General features: G+C 42.2%; 1 protein-coding gene across 10 annotated transcripts in view; it reads right to left on the minus strand.

Annotated features, from left to right (window-relative positions):
- Positions 1-22,507, minus strand: part of PLEKHG1 (pleckstrin homology and RhoGEF domain containing G1) — a 139,462-nt gene that overhangs the window by 48,045 nt on the left and 68,910 nt on the right. For 7 of the 10 annotated variants that reach the window (XM_075498997.1, XM_075498996.1, XM_075498989.1 and 4 more), the window contains one exon: positions 2,715-3,253. In XM_075498997.1, coding sequence (XP_075355112.1) covers positions 2,715-3,134 — 420 coding nt within the window. In that variant the 5' untranslated portion in view covers positions 3,135-3,253. Of the gene's footprint in view, positions 1-2,714; positions 3,254-8,750; positions 8,772-22,507 lie in introns of those variants that run through there. The other 3 variants (XM_075498993.1, XM_075498995.1, XM_075498999.1) reach the window with 2 other exon arrangements.

Consider the following 22,507-nt stretch of genomic DNA (forward strand, 5'->3'; position numbering starts at 1 on the left):
CACTAAAAATAAAAAAAAAAATCTCCCCAAACCCCCCAAGAAAGCTTGAGTGTGCATCACAGGCAAACATGCTTTTTGCTTTTGACACCCTCTCAGTTCTAGCTCTAGAACCTGTTTCAAAGTGCTGGAAACAAGTGAGAACATGTTTTTTTTTAAACATTGTCTACAGAGAAGGTAGCATCAGCAAATCCCCACTACCAAGGGACAAAAAGCAATAGACGAGATCTGTACTGACAGTTCTCAGCTGGGGGTAGAGGGTGATTAAAACAGTAACCTATTCATTTCTCCCTCTTTGTTCTTATGCCATCCTCCATCTGGATCTCTTCAGCTTTTAGCTCTTTGTACCTGGGTTGCCCTGCTTCTCTTCCTCCCTCCTTCCCCCTGCCAAAAAAACCCCACCCCAAAACAAAAAAACCCTCCTTACTATTTTTAGTCTGTGTACGTAAGCTGCTCTATTGCAGTCAGCTGCAAAACTCGCTAGAGAGCTCCAGTTCCAACCAATTTCATACCCCCTTCAACTTCCTACTTCCTGGGGTTTCTCTCATTTCCTCCTATTGTTTTCCCTCTAATCATTTTCTCTCTCTGCTTAGTACTGGTTCTTTTGCCTATGCTCTCCTCCACCAGCTCCCACCTTCATGTATCTCTTCAGTTCCCACACGCTTCTTGGGCAGCAGCTGTCCTTTGACCTCTCCCCAGCTCCCCTTTTCCCATTCTCATCCCATTTCCTAACCAGCTGCCAAAATCTGACCCATGTTTATCTGGAAAATAAGACAGATCAAGCTGCTTCCCTTCATCTTACTTTGGCTCAGCACCAGTCATCTGGCTGCCAGGCTAAATGGCCCCAAGTCATAGAGGCCCAGATAATCAAATCCTGTAAGGCTACAGCACTCCTACAGATGTCTGCGGAGTCTTCTCATCCTTCCCACAACCCCCACCCTTGGTTAGGTAAATCACTGCAGCATTGCTAAGGTAACTTGTGGAGGAATCCTGACAAACATATAGAATGGGCTCCTCTGTAACGTGCTTCCAGTCACACCTCCCACCCCTGAAACCAAGCGAAGAATGTGCTGCACAGGCTGACGTGGCTGGTTCCCCACTGTCCTCACCATCTGGGAAGGACCTCCTTTGAAACCCTTGGATCCTCAATACCTACCTAAGAAAAGCCCCACTGCCAAACACTCCAAATAGGCTGTCTAGTGCCACACAAAGCTTTCGAAATTCATTATTTATTAGTTGCTGCAGGAAATACGCTTGGGCATTTCACAGGTAAATTCCTCCAGCTCTGTCATAACTTCAAGTGCATTTGCCTCATTTACTCTACACCTACTGTAGTGATGCTTAAAGTATTTCTAGCAAGCATTTGTTGGCCTTCCTATTTGTAAATGGAAAATCTGTTTCAAGATTTTAATGATTCTTTCCAGTTTCTCAAGTTGTACAGTTTACTGCATAGGAGGGCGAGTGAGGGCTAAGGTTTCCAAAACCATGGAGGTCATGCCTAGTGAGCGGTGACTACGCACAGAAGCTGGCTTGCTTCTGTAGCATATGACAACCTTAAATACTCTAAAATGCAACTTAGGCAACAGTTGGATGTAGTGGAACAGCACCAGCTACAGAACAAAAAGCCTTCGTTGTGAGAACTTTGGGGTGCTGTTCTCCCAAAGTTTCCAAAAAGGGGTGGGGTGCTAGTGTTTAATCATGACATGCATTTGTGTCATCAAAGCCTTAGCGTTTTTTCCCCGCTCATTGCTTGGGGGACCAGGCAGTTTGGAACTGCAGGTGGGGAGAGTGTCTCCAGCTGACTGATATTTCCTTTTGCAGATGACCTCATACAGCTACCTGAAGCTATATATTCTATAAACAGCACATTAAACATGCGCCTCCCAAGAAATCCTTCTTTGTGGGTTAAGTAAGTAGACTACATGCAATAGCCAAGGGACTTAATTGTCATGTTCAAAAATACAAAAGAACGTGACACTGATGGCACAGTTATAAGTACATGGAGTGAGCAGAGCAATCCACAGAAGGACTCATCCATTTTTTTCTCTGTACTAGAAAGGGGAAATGAAAGATACTGTTAGGCTGGGGATTGGACAAAAACTTCACTGCTGCTAATAAATGCTACACCCATTTACTAGCACCACCAATTCAGAATTAGTATTAAAGAAACCATAATTTCTTCATAGAACAGCCAAACAATAGTGTTTTCCAGCAAATACACATGCCATATTCAATACTACAGGCCAAGGACATGGAGTGAACACACTGCAGCTGTGAGCTGCATGAAAGGGACGGAGAAAAAGGCAGGAAAGAACTTGCAGGACTAGGATGGGGGGGGGAGAATCAGTAAGTGAGACCCTTCAGATAAAGACAGGCAAACAAGCTGTCTGCTCTTTGCTTCTTGCCATACATTCTAGGAAACAGAGCATTGTACATTTTTTTGTAAATAAGCGTTACTGCAGAGTTTACTATGTTCACTTCTGCTGTCAACTGTAGGATGTTTTTTTCTGTTATTTCTTCATGAACACATAGTAACAGCTTAGATTTATCTAATCAAATAAAAACTAGAAACACACAAGAACAATGACGTTACATTAATTTATAAAGACCGGCAAATGCCAATTCCATTGTCAGGTCCATCTGTCCTGCTGTGAAATCAAACAATGTAAAAAATAGCATTATGGAACAGTTAACACCATCCTAACCAAGACTCCTACCTTGACAATGCTTTTTAGATCCTGCACATACATCCTCTCTGTCTCCAGAATCTCTTGGACGACTCTGTCTACGTAGAGGAGCTTGGGACTGGTGGGCTCTGTGACCAGGGACATTGCACAGTTTTTGCTCGCTCCTTTTGGTTCTGCTTTCCTTGGCATGCTTAGCCTTTTTTCCAGGCTTTCCTCAGGATCCTCGTGCTCTGCAGGGGAGTTTTTGCGTGGCTTGTTGCTGGAAAATCGCCTGGCTGGGACCAGTTCTAGCTTGATGGCACCCGTTTCTTTATCCTGGTTGAACAAGCCCAAGTGGCTGTTTGAAGCCAAGGTCATTCTGCTTCCAAAGGAGCAGTGGCTGTCCCTGGAGGAAGCAGAGGAGGAAGTGGAGCTAAAGCTGACGGGACGGTCACTGTCTGACAGGTCCATGGTTTTTTTTTCACAGTAGCGGAAAGGTCTGCTCTCCTTGTGCAAATCTTCCCCTTTCGTCTTGGAGTCAAGGGCCTCTGTCACAGCTGGTAAAACATCAAGAGGTAAGTGGAAGTCATCTAAAAAAATAAACAGAAGAAGTGGGTTTACTGTTGCTGCTCCACATAACATAAAGGTTGACAACAGATACTTTTAAGGCTTTTTGCATATGAAACTGCCACAGCTCTACTTTACAGAATCACAGAATCGTATAGGTTGGAAAAGACCTTTAAGATCATCGAGTCCAACCGTAAACCTAACACTACCAAGACCACCACTATACCATGTCCCTAAGCACCTCATCCAAACGTCCTTTAAATACCTCCAGGGATGGCGACTCAACCACTTCCCTGGGCAGCCTGTTGAAGGGAAAACAGCCTGTTGTCTTAACTAAAAGGCAACCAGAACAACGCGATTTGGGGGTCACTGTGGCTCTAATGCTTTTCAGGTGGTGGGAATCGCCCACTGGGGGCTGCTACACAGGCACCGCGTACCTCCTGCTCACATATATGTCTGTGGGCTTGGTGCTAGCGCATGCACTGCCCAGGCTCAGCACGGGACAGAAATAAGACTCGAAGATCTTCCCTAAGGTTAAAAAAAACTCTGTCGGGAGCAGTCCCTGCTACCTCCAGGCGGAGCACTGACCCTGGTTTGGAGGCTTTGGAAAACTCAAGAATCACACAGTGATACCAGACAGTATCTTTCATTTTGAATACTGTAAGGCCAACAGTCAAACAAAAACTAAAAGCAGTTATCAATTACCAGCTCTGTGGCTTGTACACAAACACTAAAACCAGAATGATTTCCCTATGAAAATAATGTAGCTTCTGAAAAAAAGAGTTCCCACAGGAAAGAGTGCTGCCAAATAATTCAGTTTTCTACTGGGAAAATAAGTCATTCTAAAACTGTCCAGCTCAAGCCAGAATATTACCCCCTGTTGAACTGACCCAAAGCTGCTTTTCAAATCAGTGCAACAACAAAATAAGTTGTCTGTCTTCCTGTCAGCATCGCAATTCTACTTTCTTTTTATTGCCGAAGTGCCCTGCAGGACACTGACCACGATGCAACGCAGATTTCTCTCTGGCCAAGTTGTGTGCGATGCACCACGAGAATCTGCAAAAGCAGCTGCAGGTAAATTCAATACCTCAAGGTTTCATTTCAATAAGAAGTGTCCACCCAAAAAATCTTGCCTCAAACTCAAAGAATTTCAGAATATCTGTCCTGTGAAAAAGGGAAACTTGCGGCAATTTAGGAAGAAAAGCAATGCTGAAGCTACCCACACAGTGGTAGCTTAGTCCTTATTTTACTCCAGCGACAACCTTGTTTTTCAAAAATCATACTGGCGATTACAGCTCTAGACAGCAGTTTCAGTAAAGAAACCATAAAGCCAGTAAGCTGCAAATTGAACCCGCCCAACCTTTAAGGTGGCCCTTCTCAAACTGAGGCAGACTGGCTATGCAATTACAAGCACAAACTTCCCAGACACCGCTCCTGCTGCAGTTGGTCTGGGGCCAGGGGGGAGAATTCCATTCAAAGCAGAAAGCCACTCTCTCATTTTTCAAAATCAAACACTACTATTTATTTAAAAACAAAAAACCCCAATCCAAAGCAAACAAAAAAAAAAAGCCCAGAGAAGAATGTTTGATTTATTTGGCCTATCTTGAACGCACAAGATTTTATTTGTACATGAGTAATTAATACTGCCATTTCAGTGATGATGGTATTAGCTTTCTGTTAAGGAGAAGTATTGCCCTCAAGGTAATGCACGGAATTAATACTGAGAGTAATTTGCTCATTACATGGATCAGAAATTGGCCATTAGATTAAAAACCTAATTTGGCACCTCTGTACCCCTGGTTTTACCTTGAAGTCTGAAAATCTATAGCCTTTCTTTGTGCCAGGTTCTTCTGGTTTTGCAGCATAGAAGCATATTTTCTTACCCTTCTTGAATAGACCACATCAAGTACAAACTCCAAAATAAAACATAAAGCAATTAACCAGGAAAATGTTTAAAACTGAAGAATGCAGTGAAGTTCTCTCGTTTCAAAACAGGCATGGACAAAGATGTTTGCCTTCCTATTGCTTGTGATAAGAAAGTATGCATTTTTGATAAGGAAGAATGTATTTTGTTATCAGCTTTGGATCATTTTTCACGTTCAGTTAGAAAGCACAATGTTGCTGTGCAGATGTAAACCCCCTTGAAAAATGCACAGGATAAACAAGATAACAGGGATACCCTTCCAGCTAACTTACTCCAAGATATTTTACTAAAATTACCTGACAAAGAAACACCTGATTAGCCACATTTACAGGGAAAATAAAGGGTTCCTGTGACATTCCATTACTCCACGCTCTTTTCTTCCTGTTTCACTGATAAGTGGTCTGCCTCTCAGATAACCTGAAGGCATTAATATGTAATATTTGCTCCACAAACATTGTCAGGCTCATTAATATAAAAACCAAACAAAACACAGTTCCAGTCAATGAAACTCAAGTCAGAATAAATGTTAAAAGTAGTTTTTCATAAGACATACTTGTAGCCAGAAGCATTGGGAGATCACGTCCTAGAAAAACAAAACAAACCCCCTTATTTCCTTGTTTAATGACAACGTCATTGCTTATTAAAAAAAGAAAAAAAACCCCACAACAAGGATTAGTTGTAGTAGTTAAAATGGGCTTGCTCTTTAACACCTGTATTCCCACTGACCTTGGCAAACCCCAGGCACCTGCTATGCGTGGCTAATTAATTGCACGCAACACAGGACTCAAGTTCCTTCATTTTTAACACAAATCACTATTCCTGTATGTGTAAATGACACCAAGCAAACTATTTGCTACTTGAAAATCTTGGTCTGTTTCCTCCTCAGAGCTTCATCCTCACTGCTAGCCTCAAAAGCTACATTTTACTTCATTCTTACTCCTTTCCCAGCCAGGTGCAAATTGGTCATTTGGCTTCCCTATGGAGAGTTTTTGCTAAAATTTTGCCCATTACGTCTCCGGCCAGCAAAACACGTTTCTCGGGGTCCCCGCAGACGGCACCAAAGCCCAGTGCTGCTGCAAGGCGAGGACCCCAAACCTCTCCAAGCCTGCTCGAAACACACCTCAGCTTCGCCTGGGCAGGCGGTGAACCCAGCAGAAAGGGAGGACACCAGGGGTTTCGGCGTGGCCCTAAACCAGGAAGCAGCTTCCTTTGCTCAGCTGCCAAGTCCTGTACCAACACGCGCTTTGCGCCCTGTAAGCCAGGACCCAGCGACAAGCCCTGGCTCTGCCCAGCCCTCAATTTCTGCCTCGGCTACAGGTAGCTGTTACAAACCCATAGCCCTTCCCAATAACACAGGATCTGAACATCTTCCAAGGCTTCACAAGTTTATCTTCAGAAACCTCTCTGAGACTAGGCAGCACCACCCCCGCTGCGGAAGCCAGGAGCAGGTATTTTAGATGATGTCTGCCGTCACACGTCCATCAGAAAAGGCAGCAGCTGAATCCAGTTGGTTGCCACAGCCACCTTTTCTCTTGCCAGCGTCCGCATTTGGCTTTTCAGAGCTCTGGTACAGTTTTAGGGAAAAGTAACTCCACTCCTGTGCCAGGTGCCTAAGGTCTGTACCAACCGCCCCATGAAAAATCCACAAGTGAATTAATGAGAGTGAAGGGGGCAGGGAAACGTCCTCCCCAAGCTTGCTCTCTATGTATCATAACTGACCCGGTGCCTTTGCAAACCCTGTAACCTCTTACAAATTTCTGTCTTTGATACAAACTGACTATAAAAAGCAAGTTCATTCCATGTCCATGTTCACTCCATGTCCCCTGCGGGACTGATTTACACGCCCCCTCCCTCCCCCCCCGCCACCCCTTCCAGCAGCCGCACCAGCAGGGAGGTGCGTTCCCCAAAACTCGGCCTGCAAACACTTCGTGTTGTTGTAGGTACCCCCAGAGCCCCGCAGAAGCACAGGCTCTGAGCAAGCCCTGACCCACCTCCGGCCCGGTTCACTGCTTTTTTTGTTAGGCATTCTTTTGTTTACTGAACCTTTTCAATGACGAACCAAAATAATATTGAGAACTTTTGTGAGCCGTGAATAACGGTATTTAACTCAGTCCGGGGAGGGAAAAAAAAAAAGGAAATCTTCAATTTGCATACTTTAATTAAGGAGTAACAGTAAATACTTGTTAGTTCAGCACTGAAAGGAGGATAACTACTACTTGTCCCTACTCACAAGGAAACACGCTCCCCGAACAAAGTAATTTCTTGTTTGTGCCTTTGCATGAATTCAGTCAGCCTCTCCCCCTCCCCAGCCCCTGCAAACCTCCCTCCTGCCCCCCCGACACACAGACACACACAGACACACAGAGGCATGGCAAAACCCCAGAGCGCTCCCCAGCAAGAACAACAACATGTCCCTCCTCTACAGCCGTGCAAGGACAAGGAACACCCGCGTTTCACCCCCACAGGTAATACTACTTACAACACCGAAGGCACATGCAAAGCAACTATCTTGGCGTTATCTCATGTCTTCAGTGTGCAGTCATAAACAAATTCTCACCAAAAATGCATACACTTCTTCTATCACTTTTCTTTAACAAATACCTCCTTCCTGTAACTATATTCATGGTAATGATAAATGGTTTTCCATTATCTCTGCAGCTTTGGCTACTCTAGAACATTAGCATACAATGAGAGATAAAGTGCTTTCCATCAATTTTGTATTTATATGCAAAGATCCCCAAGCCCTCTCTAAATATAGGTGTTTATTCCTCCAAGTTGTTTACTGCACATGACATTTTAAGACATACTGCATGACTGAAAACTCACAAGTCAATTTATATTCATAATTAGTATTGTTGTTGTCTTTCTCCTGGCATGAAAAAGAGCACCTCAGATGTTATCTACAAAGTCAACATTACCAGAAATTACAGGCTTCACATCCTCTGGAAGTTTAGCTACTTAAAAGTGATGAGACTACAAGAAATCTTTCCTGTATTTTCCTTGAGATATTTTCATATTTCAAATAAAGCATTCATACTGTGGATACAATTAAGCAAGACTGTTTAGAACAATTTCTACATTCAGTATCAAATTCAAATGCAGCACCGGAATTGAGAAACATAAATGTTATACAGCCACCTGACCGAGAAAGATTAAAACACATTCACTACAAGGATCCCAACATGATCTCAAATACACTCCCCGTATCCTCTGCTCTGAATATTGTCCCAGTGAAGGTCAACAGATTTTTAATTACTAAATTTTGCATATGAATGCATATCATTTCTAAAACGAACACCCTCTGTGAACAAAATCACATCAGAGAGCTACAATATTTCCAGGATTAGATCTCTAGTCTGAACTGTCACACAGGGTACGCTGCCAAGTACTTTAACTGAACTTTGAGCAACAGAAATCCCATTTATTAGAAATCTTGCAACGAGGGAAAAAAGTCACCAAGTAACGTGCCTCTGTCTGTCAAAGTACTGCCACCCCCCACCCCCAATATTTAAAGCAGAATAGCCTCTGTCACAACCAAGCACGCTAATGTCCGAGAACGTTATTGCAAGGGAATATCCTCTGCGACAGTATCTCACCACTGAGGAATGTCTCTGGCTCCTCGCACCCAGGACGAACAAGTCCTCTCTATTTTTCCAATCCTCTCCGAACAACCCACGACCTACCTGTGCGGCAGAGGAGAGGCGCGGGCTCTGCCTTCAGCTGTTCCCGAATTACCTCATTGGGCACTCAGGTAAAATGAGAAGCTCTTACTAGTCCGTACAGCTCCTTCGCCAGAAATATTGCATGAGTCAGCTTTTATCTATCAAAACCCTAAACACAAAGGCTTTACAGAAACCTGATTCACAACTTTCTCACCGCCTTTTCCCAGCGCACCGACAGTCTTCGGCATCGCTAAGAGCCTTAAATGAAACATGACATCATGCAATTCAGGGACAGGACAATGGGCATCACTGTGGGTAACTTTAAAATGCACACTTCACTGAGCAACACCCACAAACTTCCATTTTTCCGGGCACAATGCTGTGGAAACATCAAATAGAGCCCCCACTTCCACAGCATTTATTACGCTTTGCTCCTTGATTTGCAGACAATATCGATAAGCATGTACAGCAAATAAGTCACCTGCTGGTATCGTGAAATTTCTGTGTTTATCTTAGAAACTCCCATGAACCTGCGACGTAATAGGATGATCCTCGGCAACAGGACCATTCTGGATCCTATTCTGCCCTAACATAAACAGCAACAGGCTTTTGCAGGGTGTTTGCAAAGCGTCAATGTTTTTCTTAAAGAGGGAGAGGAAAGACTTTCGGAAGAAAATGGGAAAACCAAACCATCAAGTGCTCTGTGCTACATCACAATGAAGCAAAGTAAAAGAAAAGGAAAAAGAAAAAAAAAGAGAGTTTTGTAGGGAAGGGGACAGTGAGAGGAGAAACAGGAGCAAAGATGAAGGAAAAAAGAGAAAAATGGGTATCGACTGGTGCTAACTGGTGGGAAAGCTGACGGCTCTCTTAGCCTGGAGGGGGTGATGGCATTTCTATCTTGGAGCTGCGAGGCAAAAGAAGTCAAAACAGTTCCCAGCTGCTGGCACCACCTTCCAGGTGTGCTCTCACAGCTGCGTGCTCAAACCTAGCCCGCAAAGAGATATTCTATCTTTAAAATCGTACTTGAAATTCACTCCCTCTCTCCTTGTACGTAACACAGCCTCGGACTCATTCTGAGTTTTCCTAAAGAGCATAGTCCTTGAACAACGCCTTTCAGCAGGAAACTGGAGGTAGAAAAAGGAAGCAAAGACAGCCTTGAGACCATTTGCAAAGCTGTGAAACACTTTGATCTGAACATCGGGGCTGTCGGGGTGAAAGTCCCTTTTACCCAGGCTAGAAGATCAGGTGTTTACAACCTGTTGCCACGCTGCCACGTCTGAGATCATTGAGACGTGCTCTCTCTCACATACATTCTCCTGTAGTTTGTGAGGGGTTTTTTTAATACTTACATATTTACATTACAAGATACACATACACATGGACACTTTTTGCAAGGTCTGTGCAATACTTTGGACAGAGCCACCACGTATCTATAAGTTCTGGACACACTCACAGGCACAGGATGGCCAACGCTGGTCCCAACGTCCTCGGTACTTGCGCAGTGCAGCACCCAGGTATTCAATCAAACAACCTGAATGTGGCAAATTTACCATACATTTGCTATGCTCCACATTCACACATATTTCTGCAGGAGCTAATGACTCACTCCTCTGGACCTCTGCTTCTTCACACCTTGTGCCCACCTTGCCTATGGAGCTTTTATCACCTGTGAGGGAGGTTTTAACTAACTCCTGGGCAGACCTGTAGAGTGTCAGCCAGCCATAGGGCATTGCTTGGTCACTTCTGTGAAGTCCCAAGACATACAAACAATACCAGCAGCTTCATCATTTGGCAATGACAAACCTCCTGAACTCCGAAGGCTCGAATCAAGCTCAGTGACTGACCCAGGGGCAGCCGGTGACAGAGAGCTTCCCACGTCTACTTCAGTGGGCCAGGCATAAGCAGGGGCTGCAGCGATGCAGCGTGAGCTTCAGCCACTGGTCTGAACTGGCACACTGAGCTCTCACGGGCATTACTGGGGCGGGGGGGAGAGGGGAACAGAGCTCAGGTCCTTACTCTGCTCTGCCTTGCTCTTTCATCTCTGCACATCCACATTTGACCTTAGCGCTCCCTTACATCCCCACGTGTAAGTCAGCAGAAGTCCACCCCATACCTGAGGATTTCCCTAAGAACAACCCCTCACTCACCTTCGCTTTAAACATGCACAGCACTGAGAGCTGTCAGTGCAGGAGACTAGAAACTCAAAAGCCTTCTGTGTTGCTGTCTAATGAGCATTGCCAATGAAACAGTACACAGATGTGACAGAAAAATAATGGGTTTGCCCCACTTCTCATTTTCTAGCATTTCATATCCCCTGAGTTTGGGCCTTGTTTATCTGCATTATCTTTTAGGAGCTGCATCCCTTTCTCTGCCCCATCTCCTGCTCCCTCCCGTTGCATGCACGGTGCCCTAAAACCACATTATTAATGCATCAGGATTAAGAGTTGAGAAGGGTGACCTCTTTTTATTTTGGAACAAAGCCTTGATTTTTCTAAATTTGAACAATAAGTGGAGTTTACAGTGGCTAGGAATTATGTTATTCTATAATTCCCAATTGGCTAAGGATTTACTGAAGAAATAAGTTATCCTCAGCAAAATTTAAAAAAAAAAAAACATAACTCAACCACAGGGTACATTCAGGCTTAAGGACACACTGACATCTGCACTGAAAGTGCAATGTAATGTATTAATAACTCTCTGCAATGCAGTAGCTATTTCATCTGTATACAGTACTGCAGAGACACCTAACAAAAGGGACAAGCCATCACATGCTGCTGATGTACTGCAGCACAAATAGAGCATATGGATCCAACGCTCCATTTATAGGCCTTTTAAAAGGATTATTTTCCATCTCCTTGTGAATTTTGAAGGCTTGCTTCTCTTCTTTTTTAAAAAAGATGGCCTGGTTCTATTCTATTTTGTTCTAAATCAGAGCAAATGAAAATTCAGTAAGACACGTAGATATGAATGCACATGGAGGAATAATACCCTAGATGATAATGCAATGAAAGCTTTTACATCCTTTTCTTCTCTGCCCATACTAGCATTTAGTGAAAAGGAGTAAATAGTAAGTGTCCAACATGATGCTGCTTGAATGTTGTAGTATTTTTTACATTCAAACTTCAGTGCTGTGACCTGAATGAAAATCCACATGGACTCTTCTTTCCGCCCAGCATCATATGGGATCAGGCCTTGCTGCTGGCACATTACTAGCGTCTTTCCATCCTACTCTACATCACAGTAACAGCGCTTGGACATCAGGTCTGGTTTCTGTTTCTTCCTGGACTAGTCTACTGCTCCAAGCAAATGTCCTGTCATGCCAACATACTACCACTACAGCAAGTTTTCAACTTCATCAAACCCAGCTAAAGTTGCTGCTGAAGTTCACAACCTTTCAAAGCCCTTTGCAGCACAAGCACACTGGAGGTCTTGGCTAGGCATCCCCAACATAGCACAAGATGCTTGTTGCTTCACCAAGAACATTAGGATGTTTTTAAGATTAAAAAATGTTAACTGTCTCATCGCTAGCAATGTAAAGGAGGCAAAATAAACTTTAGAGAGGGATGCACAGTTTCAGTAGAAGGAAACATAGCATCTAGGAATCATTCTTACTAGTTACAGTGAAAAATGTAGTTGTGTGACCACAAAGAAGGTGTCTTCATACAACTCATCTCTTCCAATTTAACAAGAACTCGTAACTACAATATCTAGCACAAGCAGATTCGTTCTTTTAAACTCATTTTAACAGTCTGTTGTTCACTTCTGCCACTGAATTTTCCGTTGACTTCCAAACCTTTCCAGTCAAAATCCTGCCTGAAAAAAAATGCATTTTGTAAAAACCAGTTCTCTGGAACAGCTGACTTTGTTAAATGCCAAATAGAAGTGAGTTTCAGAATCTTTAAATAATTTATGTTTTTCTTCAAATGATTCCAGCTAAATGATTTCTCCCATTTGCTTTTGAACCAGAGACACTTACTGGAACCTCCTCTGCACCTCAGGAAGTTTAGCAACTAGAATTTTGAAACAGAACTGAAATAGTAACACCAGACTCATACTAACAGATGTTCGCATTTACAATAAAATAAAACTTTCTTCTGGGTTTCCTCTCTTGAATAAAAATAAAAGCTGCAGAAAGCAGTATTCATATTTACATCTTGGGGAGAAGAATCCTTAAATTCTACCCAGGTTGGAACTAAGACATACTGATGGCCTGGCTCCACCACAGACTGGCTCTGGCATTTCCAGTCATCAGTCATTTTCTTATGCCCACCCTGCTAAAAGGGAACATTAGGTCTTATTTTTAAGGTGACATTGTAACAGTAAGCTAACAGCTCTTTCAAAATCACAGTTCAATAGGAACGTATTCAATGACAGGTAAAGGACTCAGGATTTAACAAATGACTGTGACAGATTTTTGCAGCATACAATAATTAGTATTTTGAAATCTCACAACACTTTAAATAAAAATAAATACAAAGAAACCCAGCAGGTGTTCAAGTTCAAAGGAGTACAACATACCACAGCTCTTCTCACTGTATTGCTTCTATAGCTAAGTACAGTATTTTACATAAATAAGGTCAAGAGGACTAAGACTGCTAAATGGCGACAAAATAACTGGTCACAGCAGAAAAATCAAAGTGTCCTACTGCTGCCACATACACGAGATCTGTAAAAAAATAGTCACCCCAAATCTTCATTTTTATTTTCTACTGATGATTCTATCACATCCCGACTGCTGTTTATCTTGATTTGGTCCTTTCCTACCCCTCCCTTCCCTTCCTTGTCATTAAGCTTTAAGGTATCTCTGTGAAAGCCACTCCAATAGAACCACGTTTGTGATGAAGAAGTGGCTTCACAATGCTTTTAAGGCCATTCTGCAGTGCATGCAATACTTCCTACTACTTTTTAGCTGTTAATTCATGAAGACAAACCATTCAGAACAACAAAATTCCTGCCTCAAACAAGTAATACTTTCCTTAGAGCTTTTGTATGCAAGAAGCAAAGCAGGAATTGAGATTATCTGAGATCACTGCAGTGTCAGTGTACAGAGCAGCGTAGCCTCTGCACCCATGTACAGGGGGTGTTAATGCCTGCAACACTTATCGACATATCAGTATTCAAGATTAACAGTGCCAAGAGTCACACTTCAGAAACTACAGGGCAAGAAGCAAACAGATTAAAGGCTTGGACTTGCTTACAGTGAACATTTGGTGCATAATTCTCGGCGACTGACTTACTGAGTCATAAGCCTTTCTCTGCACTTTCTTCTTATTAGAACAATAACATCCTTAATTCGAACCAGAACGACAGTCATTTTATTAAAGCTATATATACTGCAGAGCCCCTATGCCTTCTTTACGAACAGCTACAGAATATAATCCTACGGACTTAAAAGTATTAAAATTCTCTAACATTCCTATTCAGAAGTATTTTAATTGAATTTTATACACACATAACACCCTACAAAGAAAGTCAGTGAAAAGAGATCTTCAGATTTCTACTGACCATTGGATTTATTATGCAATTTTTTGTCAATCCAGAGGAAAAAAAAAAAACCCTGACAAATACAAACAAGAGAGAGGCATGAAACCTCATTCATAAAAACATACCGCTGTATGTTTTACAGCAAGGTAGGAGAAATTTAAAACATTCATGAAGAGACATCAGATAACAACTGTCTGCTACCATCCTTCTGCTTCCCTGACTTTTACAGTCAGTACCGTATTACTTCTCTTTTGCAGCCTTCAAACACTTTTACATTGGCCAGTTTTCAGACTGCTTGTTAACTATAATAAACAACATCTAAATCCGTCCATGTGGCCCAAACAACTGCCGCTTTTCACTAAACAACTCAGATGAGCTTTCTTAGTGTTTAGATCAGAGACAGGGAACACACAAACTTAGACTCCTGTTGAAGTCCTGTTAGTACAGCTAAAGGAGTTATTTTGCTCAGATTTCTCCCTCGTGCTGTATCTTTCTTCCAGATAGGGACACTCAATCCCACCATTTTTCATGTTGTTTAGGTTTTCCACTTGCTTGTTTTCTATGAGAAAGGAGTAGCAAATCCCTCCTTATTTAAATATTAGAGCTAGGATCCAAATCAAAACCTCAAATCCAAAACACACAGCCTGGACTTGGAGAAACTTGGCCACAAAGGCAAATACTATCGTCTAAAACGAGTGAGGGTGGGGGCTGCGGAGGGGAGGATGTATTAACTCTGTGGTGGAACTGCAGGGTTCTCCCAACAAGCCGTGCTAGAAAACAATTCCTTTTGTTGTTCCTGTTTTTAGAGAGAACATCAAAGGTTTCTCAACTCCGTACCCTCTACACATAGGAACTTACAAAGTAATTCGGTGCATGGTTTAGCATTTAAGAGCCGTTCTCACGACTTACCCAGAGTCTCAGTTTATTTTTTAAAAACCTCACACAGTAAAACATTTATCTTCTTCCAAAACCTGCGATCAAATTAAGAACATTAAGCTGTAAACCCTCAGTGAACTATCTTCTGTTATGCCCATGCTGTTCCTTAAATTCAAATGTCGCCTTCTAACTTCCCCCAGGGAAAGCTTTCCCTTAACATTCAACCATGAAACTCAAACAACAAAGAAGCGAGGGGAAAAAATCCTTCCCCTCCCTCTTGTCTTCTCCCATAGGTAGACTGCTGAGCTATAAGACCCCTGCAGGGGACTCGCCACCTACACGCACGAAGCTGGTACAGCAAAAGAGCAGGGAGGAATGGCTAACCGCCCCTCGGCTTCTTCCAGCCCTGCTGCAAGGAGGCTACAAGCTGAAAATCAGTTTCCCTCGGCCTGCCCTGACATCCCAAGAGCTCCGAGACTTTTCAGGGCCGAACAATGCTGCGCATTCACTATTGAGCTCCGAGGCGCAGAGACACACTGAGAGGCCACTACATTGGTATTATTCCACTACGTTCAGCCTGTTACCACAGCTATTAGCTGGCGTGCTCGCTTTTCAAATCCCCATCTCTTTGGAAACCCCGACTACCATTATTTTGTTACAAAGAGGCACAGGTTAAAAGAAGTTTAGCTGGGCATTTTCCTACTCTCCCCCTTTGGCATCACCTATAATGTATTACTCATTTCAGGAAGAAGCACCTCACTTCTACTTATTTAGAAATCCTGTAGGAATTGAAACGTTTTATTAACAAAGACTCTGGCAAAAGATTTGTGATGTTCGTGTAATTTAAGTCAGTAACAGAATGCAAACATGATCAGCCATAACTATTTAGTAAGACACTTGAACTGAATCAGGGCTTGCAAATAATTTCATTAACTTTATTCAGCGAAACAGAAAGATGGCGGTTCTCCTCCATGTCATCGATTTCTATATACAGTCACGGAAGAAATCAGTTTCACGGATGAAATCATTTATCTCTCAATACAGTAAGCCATAAGAATGGCTATATTCTTCCCCAGGACATGTAGCATGAGGAGAGTAATACAGGTCCCTTTTGCAATTGATCAGCATCACTTAATAGAGCCCCAAAAGACACTAAAACTTCCACTCCAATGATTTTTCAGTGAATACATGTTCTTTATAATCTACAACTAAAGGACCTGAAACATTTTAAACCTTTAAACTATGCACAGACCCTGCCAATTATAAATTCATTGCAAAATATTTTGAGGGTTAGAAAAGTAGTGAGGTATTGATTTGATGCAAGAGGAGTGTAAAGCCTTACACTACAGCTGATACCCTGGGGTCCACCTCGTGAGTTTGGTTAGATGAAAAACAACCCACAGTGAAGAAAAAAATTATCAGTTATGCTTCTCCAGATTATCTGATGGCACAATTTACATGTGCTCTTGACTGGAAAACTGATATTGATGGCAGCTATATAGCTCATCAGAAATTCCCACTTGAAATGGAAGGCATTTAGTACAATTTTAAGAAATAGGAATAAAGCATCACAGTGAAGGCAGAGGCTACACATAATGAAATTTCAGCGCTGCAGTTAGTCCAGTAACTGACATTCCTCTCACATAGAGCTCTCTGTCACAGCAAGAGAATTAGGCCCCAACTTTCAGAACAGCCCTTTGCTGAATTTCCAGATTTGATGTCCCTTGTCAATGCTAAGCACTCAGGGCTTCAGGCAAGGGGAAGCTGAAGAAGTATGGTAACTTTAGAAAACAGGCCCTGGAGCTAGATAGTTAGCTTGTGAAAACAACCGTAATTCATGGGCTTTAACAGCTGACAAAAACATTTAAATGGCTGCTCAGTGCAGAGCACAGTTTCCATCTGCCATAGGTCTTCATTTGCCACGTTAGCAACAATACTAGGTGTAAGCCTTGCTAGGCAGAAGCCTAAAGAGGCCATGATCCACTTTGCTATCATAAAAGAAAGCTCCACTATATGAGATTAGCTTCTTTCCTTACACTGTTGGTACAAGTCTGTCTTCTTGACACGCCAAATGCATTTAGACAGATGGCCATTCTCAGCCTTCTGATTCGTGCGGTCACCCCGTCACCGCAGCCCAGAGGTGACGCTGCAGCTTCTGCCAGCGGTCCCGAGCTAGGGCATGGCTGGCTCTCCTCCCGCACAGCCGCCTGGTCCTGCTGGCAACAGAGGCCTCAGCTAGTGAGTCCATAGGGTCAGGAACAGGATTATGCCCATTTGGATACTTTTGCTGCAGTAGATAGACCGTTATCTGTTCTTAAGTTTAGTGTAGAAGCTATCTCACACATGTTTATATGACATGTAATCACTGTGGTGTCCTCTGGCATTGCAACATACTCAGACACTTTTTTTTTTTTATATAAGGAGAGCGGGAAAAAAAAATCTTTCAACATTATGCATATATTTATGCATATACTTATGCATATATTAACACCACATTCTGTTGCCAGATGATACAACTTACCTAGAGGAAAAGGGAAAAGGACAAAAACTTGACCTGTTGTCACACCACACTATTACAAACCTCCACTTTTACCAGGAAAATATGGAAAAGGTTAAGTAGTTTTGCTATAATGTTATGCTTTCCAAGCGTGATAAAAGTGGAATTGGTGTTAAGTTGCTGAAGCCTAAAGGTTTGATGGATATAATACCCTGAGTCAGAAGACAGGTAAAACTACTTCTTTCTTCAGCACCTACATGCACCAGTGACTTGGGACTCTCCTGAGCTCGAGGTCAGAGGCAGCACGCCATCAGAAAACACTCCGCGTGCAGATCCTGTAAACAGATTCCTCTCTGAATGCTTTAAACTCCTGCATTTTCCTGCTTATTACAATGGTAAAGGCGTCTAGGATCTTCACACAGAGGTCAGCGGTCGTGACTTTTCAGACCTGCCTCACTTGCTGCCACGAACAGAAGGAAAGGGTAGTCTCAACTTTGCTGAGCCTGCTTTTATAGTGAAGAATCAGCAGTTTAACTAATTGCAAGTCAATTTTAGTGTCATACGTCTAGGACATGTGAATAAAACTTTTTAAAAAATCACCTTTTATTACAGCACATTGAAATTCAACAGGCAATCACATGAAGGAAGAGGAGGGTGTCTCTTTTGGGTTTTGTGTGTGTGTGTGTAAAAATCTTTTATGTAAGCATACTCCCCCCTTGATGCATTAGGCTCAGTTTACACTCTGATCATAACAAAAGATGTTTCCTTCTGTAGTTTTTACTCTATACTTCAATCCTCCGTCAAAAACAGCCAGGCTTGTAACAACAGACATGTCAAAAGGTTAAGAAATGAACAAATACATTTCTTCCAGCTGTAGAAAAGTAGTGACAAACTCAACCCCCCCAGATCACAGGAGAGAGGCATTACTAAATCACATGTCTGGTAGTGATTTAAAATGGAAATGAAGGAGTGGATTAAATTAATCTAGCAAAAAAGTAAGCAACTGCATGAAGGAATACTTTCAATTTGAGAAAACTGGATTACCTCTCTCGAAGTAGGAAGAAAAGCATCTTAACAGAGACATGATTTAGCATACACATTATGAATACAAAGCAAAATCCATTATAACAAATATCCAGTTTAAGTAAGCATTATTGAAATAGTAAATAGAGTATATTGGAAATAATCATGTACCAGAATAAAGGTTGTTCAGCAGGGACTACAAACATTTTGTAAACCTGACATACTCGTTTATGACAGAGGTTGTATCAAGTTTGTAATGCTCCTAAATATTTGATACTTTGCTTTCAACATTTGGCTTTTATGAAGGATGCAAGATGATCTGTATTTTTTCCTCTGCTTGCACCCTTTAAACCCAAACAAGAGTTACAAGGAAAGTTACCCTCTTTGGCAGGGTGGGGAAAGGGATTTCCTAAGGCCTTTCTTTTCTCCTCTTTCCTCCCCACCCTCCAGTAAATGAAATTAAAGGTCAGCAAGTATTCAGTGCAGTGGAAAGCCCCAGGTTCTAAAAACAAATGAATTGGAAAAACTGTCCAAGATTATAATAACTGGCCATGTACTCTCTAGACCATTCTCAAAACCCAGACAGGGGTGTGGAAATACACCAGGTATCCTGACATTGCTAGCAAACATGATCAAAGTATATTTATAAGCATTGTGAAAAAAACACATCATACACAGGCAAAACATATCTCCCCAAATATCTGCTCGTGTCATTCAAGAGATTAATCCCTGAAGGAAACAATCATATAATGCATTTTCCATCTGCCGTTTTTCTCTTTCTACTCTAAAGGCACAGGAAAAATATATCTTTTAAAAACAGAAATTATTTTTTGAAATATTCATTAAATATTTTCTTACTCCTTTTGGTAGGCTGTAATAAAATAGTTGGCTGTTTTATATGCTGGTCAAAATCCTTGCAAGATGATTAAATGCTAATATGAGGATATCACAGACAGTGAGCAAAATATATTTAGGTTCTTAATTTTCAGACCAGTTCGGTCTCAGGGCACTGTTTCAGAGTCACTTTAAATCCCTGTTAAGCCCACCTGTGGGCTTGCCTCTCTCCTCTCGCTCTGGATCACATACTCTCAAGCCCCATCAGTGCTCACAACAGCAGTAATGGTCCTGTGGCCACCCAGCTCAGTTTCCACCTGCATCAGGCTTCTGCTCAAACTGAGCAGCTGCGAGACTGCTCATGCCAGCGGGGGCGAGTGGCAGGAGTACGTGGCCAGGGGCTACAGGGAGAAGAGGGTTGTCCCCTCTGTCACTGCACCAAAGTGTTTGGAAACCTCTGGGACAACAAAGGTACCTGCACAAGCCATCAGGCATAGCTGTCCCCAAGACTGGACGCCTGGTTTTTGCAGGTCCAACTCGAATATGTGCCTGTTCCCTTACCTATCAAAGGGCCTTTGGGGAGGTGTTGTGGGTTATTGAAAAGCATGAGAAAAGAACTTGATGACAGACAGACTGACAGACCATATCCTCTTTTTATCCGCATTTAAATATAGGCTTAGCTTCAGGCATGCAGTCTCACTGATTTAACTGGAATAATGAAATAACAACACACGTGTGTGTGTGCATAAGTGCACACACACACGACACATCAGTTTCTGGACAGGCATCGCTTCCTATCAGCTGATTCAAACAAAACCAAGTTGCAGTAAACCTCAGTGGCTTCAGAGGTACGGTTTGGGGATTTGTGTCTCCTGTTAGAGCTAGTCCCTTTGGTCAGTGCTAAATGCATCCCTTTCCTTTCTTCCCATTTTCTCCCACAACAAGAACTACAACTTCACTTCACTCCGTCTTCTGTAGGGCACTTACATGGAGGCCAAGACATAGAAGTGACTTATTTTGAACCATAGAAAGGTACAGTATTGAACTTGGTTTTCCCCGAAAGCCAGCAAGTTAATGGGAGAATGCTTCTGCAAAAGGTTTTAGTAAAACTAATAACTTTTTTTTTCCTATATCTAGCTATTTTTAGAGAGAGCAAATCTTCCAATCCCAAAATGAAATTAAAATGGTATTTGAGACCATGATCTGCTTGATCTTTGACTAAACAAGACAACTACTTACGCTTTCACATGCCCCTGTGCAACACACTTCCACAAATCAATTGCTAGAGATAAAACAACATTAACAGTGACAGGAATAAGGTATTATACTGACACAAAAGTAAAAAATACTTTGCACTTCTATGGTTTCTGTAAAAATTCAGCATAAAGCATGTCTGAAACACTCAAACTCTGCAGTTTCTCTCTGTATCTTCCTCTCTTTTTCCCCCATCTCAAAGAGAAATGGCAAATGAAATACCCAGAAATAACATACTTAGTGTTGTATCACAGTTTTTCATTCTTACACAGCTATGTCAACCCACACAAAACGCAGTTATGATGATGATCAAAACAGCCCCAGAGCATTTAATATTTGCCACTCAGGTAGTGAATTAAAGACATTTGGGTACATCACTGAGATGACAGAACACATGCAGAGTAAGATGAACAAGCTGCAATGGCCAAAGGGACTGGTCATCCCAGCTACGCTAGACTCAATGACCAGTTCAGGTAAAACCCTCCTCAAAGTTTTTGGCATGAAAATACAGGGTATCAGTATTTGTCATTTGTCTTGCTACTGCATTCTTGGAAATTAAAGTTACCTTAAAAATTAAGTGAAGTATCACAGTAAACGTCCTATTTTAAATTACTCAACAGTCACTAAGTGCTTACTGTATTACATTATATAGCTGGCCCATGACAAAAAAAATAACAAACCAAAAAAATGCCATATATACTTTTACAGACCAGCATTACCAGTTTTTTTATAACAGATTCTCTGTTTTCAGGGTCTTATAGGAACTCCAAATGTTGGTAAAAACTTTTAGACAAAGCAGGCAAAAGTGAGAAAGATGGATAAGGCAAAAGAAAAAGGAAAGGCTTACCCCAAAAACTCGTCCCACAGCAAATGCAGATTCATTTTCACTGGAGGCGTAACTCTATGTACACTATACTTCCCATTTAGCCCAACAAATAAGAGATAATTAGCTACTGCTGTTTTCAAACATCCTAGAAATGTTACTGTCCAGAAACACGCCTGCAGAGTAAGTCCCCCCACTCCCCCCCGTGATTACTTCTGCACTTGTGAAGCCGTGTAACTGGTTACTCTCTTGGAGACGTTCAGCACAGGATTAATGAGTGGCTAAGAGCCATCCTCTCATTCCAATTTTAAAACTGCAGTTTTGATACCACAGCTGGACACCTGCCATCACTGCAGGCCTCAAAGAGGAATACAGCTTTAAAAAAAAAAAAAGAAAAGCATCTTTCGGGAAAATTCGCCTTCTCTGTCCGCTGCTCTGCAGCATCTTCAGCCTCCTCGGGGAGCGCGTTTATTCCACCGCCAGTTTTGCATTCCAGCTCCAGAAAGCTGCAGGCACACCAAGCAGTATCTTTCAATTATTTAAGTTTGGGAATCCTCCAGAACTGCTTTCCATAAGCTGGCCGGGAAGTGCTGCTTGACAAATTATTTGCACTACGGCCAGGACTCAAACTCCCTGTACAGACTCCATAAAGGACTGATGGAGAAGACTTTCTTCAAATAGTAACGTTCTCCCCACCACACACACCCCCACACTGCATCACTAACTTGCACTGATAACCTGGCAAGTGAAATGGGAAGAAAAATTCTATTTTCTGCCAACAAAAGAGGAAATGAATTAGTTGGATACTAAATAAACTATGAGAGTTTAAGAACAAAAAACCCCACCTCTCTCAAACTCCTTAAATGCACATATTTACATATACAGCATCTCTCTCACCCC

The sequence above is a fragment of the Mycteria americana genome, chromosome 3 (genome assembly GCF_035582795.1).
Source record: "Mycteria americana isolate JAX WOST 10 ecotype Jacksonville Zoo and Gardens chromosome 3, USCA_MyAme_1.0, whole genome shotgun sequence".
In the NCBI taxonomy this organism is placed as follows: Eukaryota; Metazoa; Chordata; class Aves; order Ciconiiformes; family Ciconiidae; genus Mycteria; species Mycteria americana.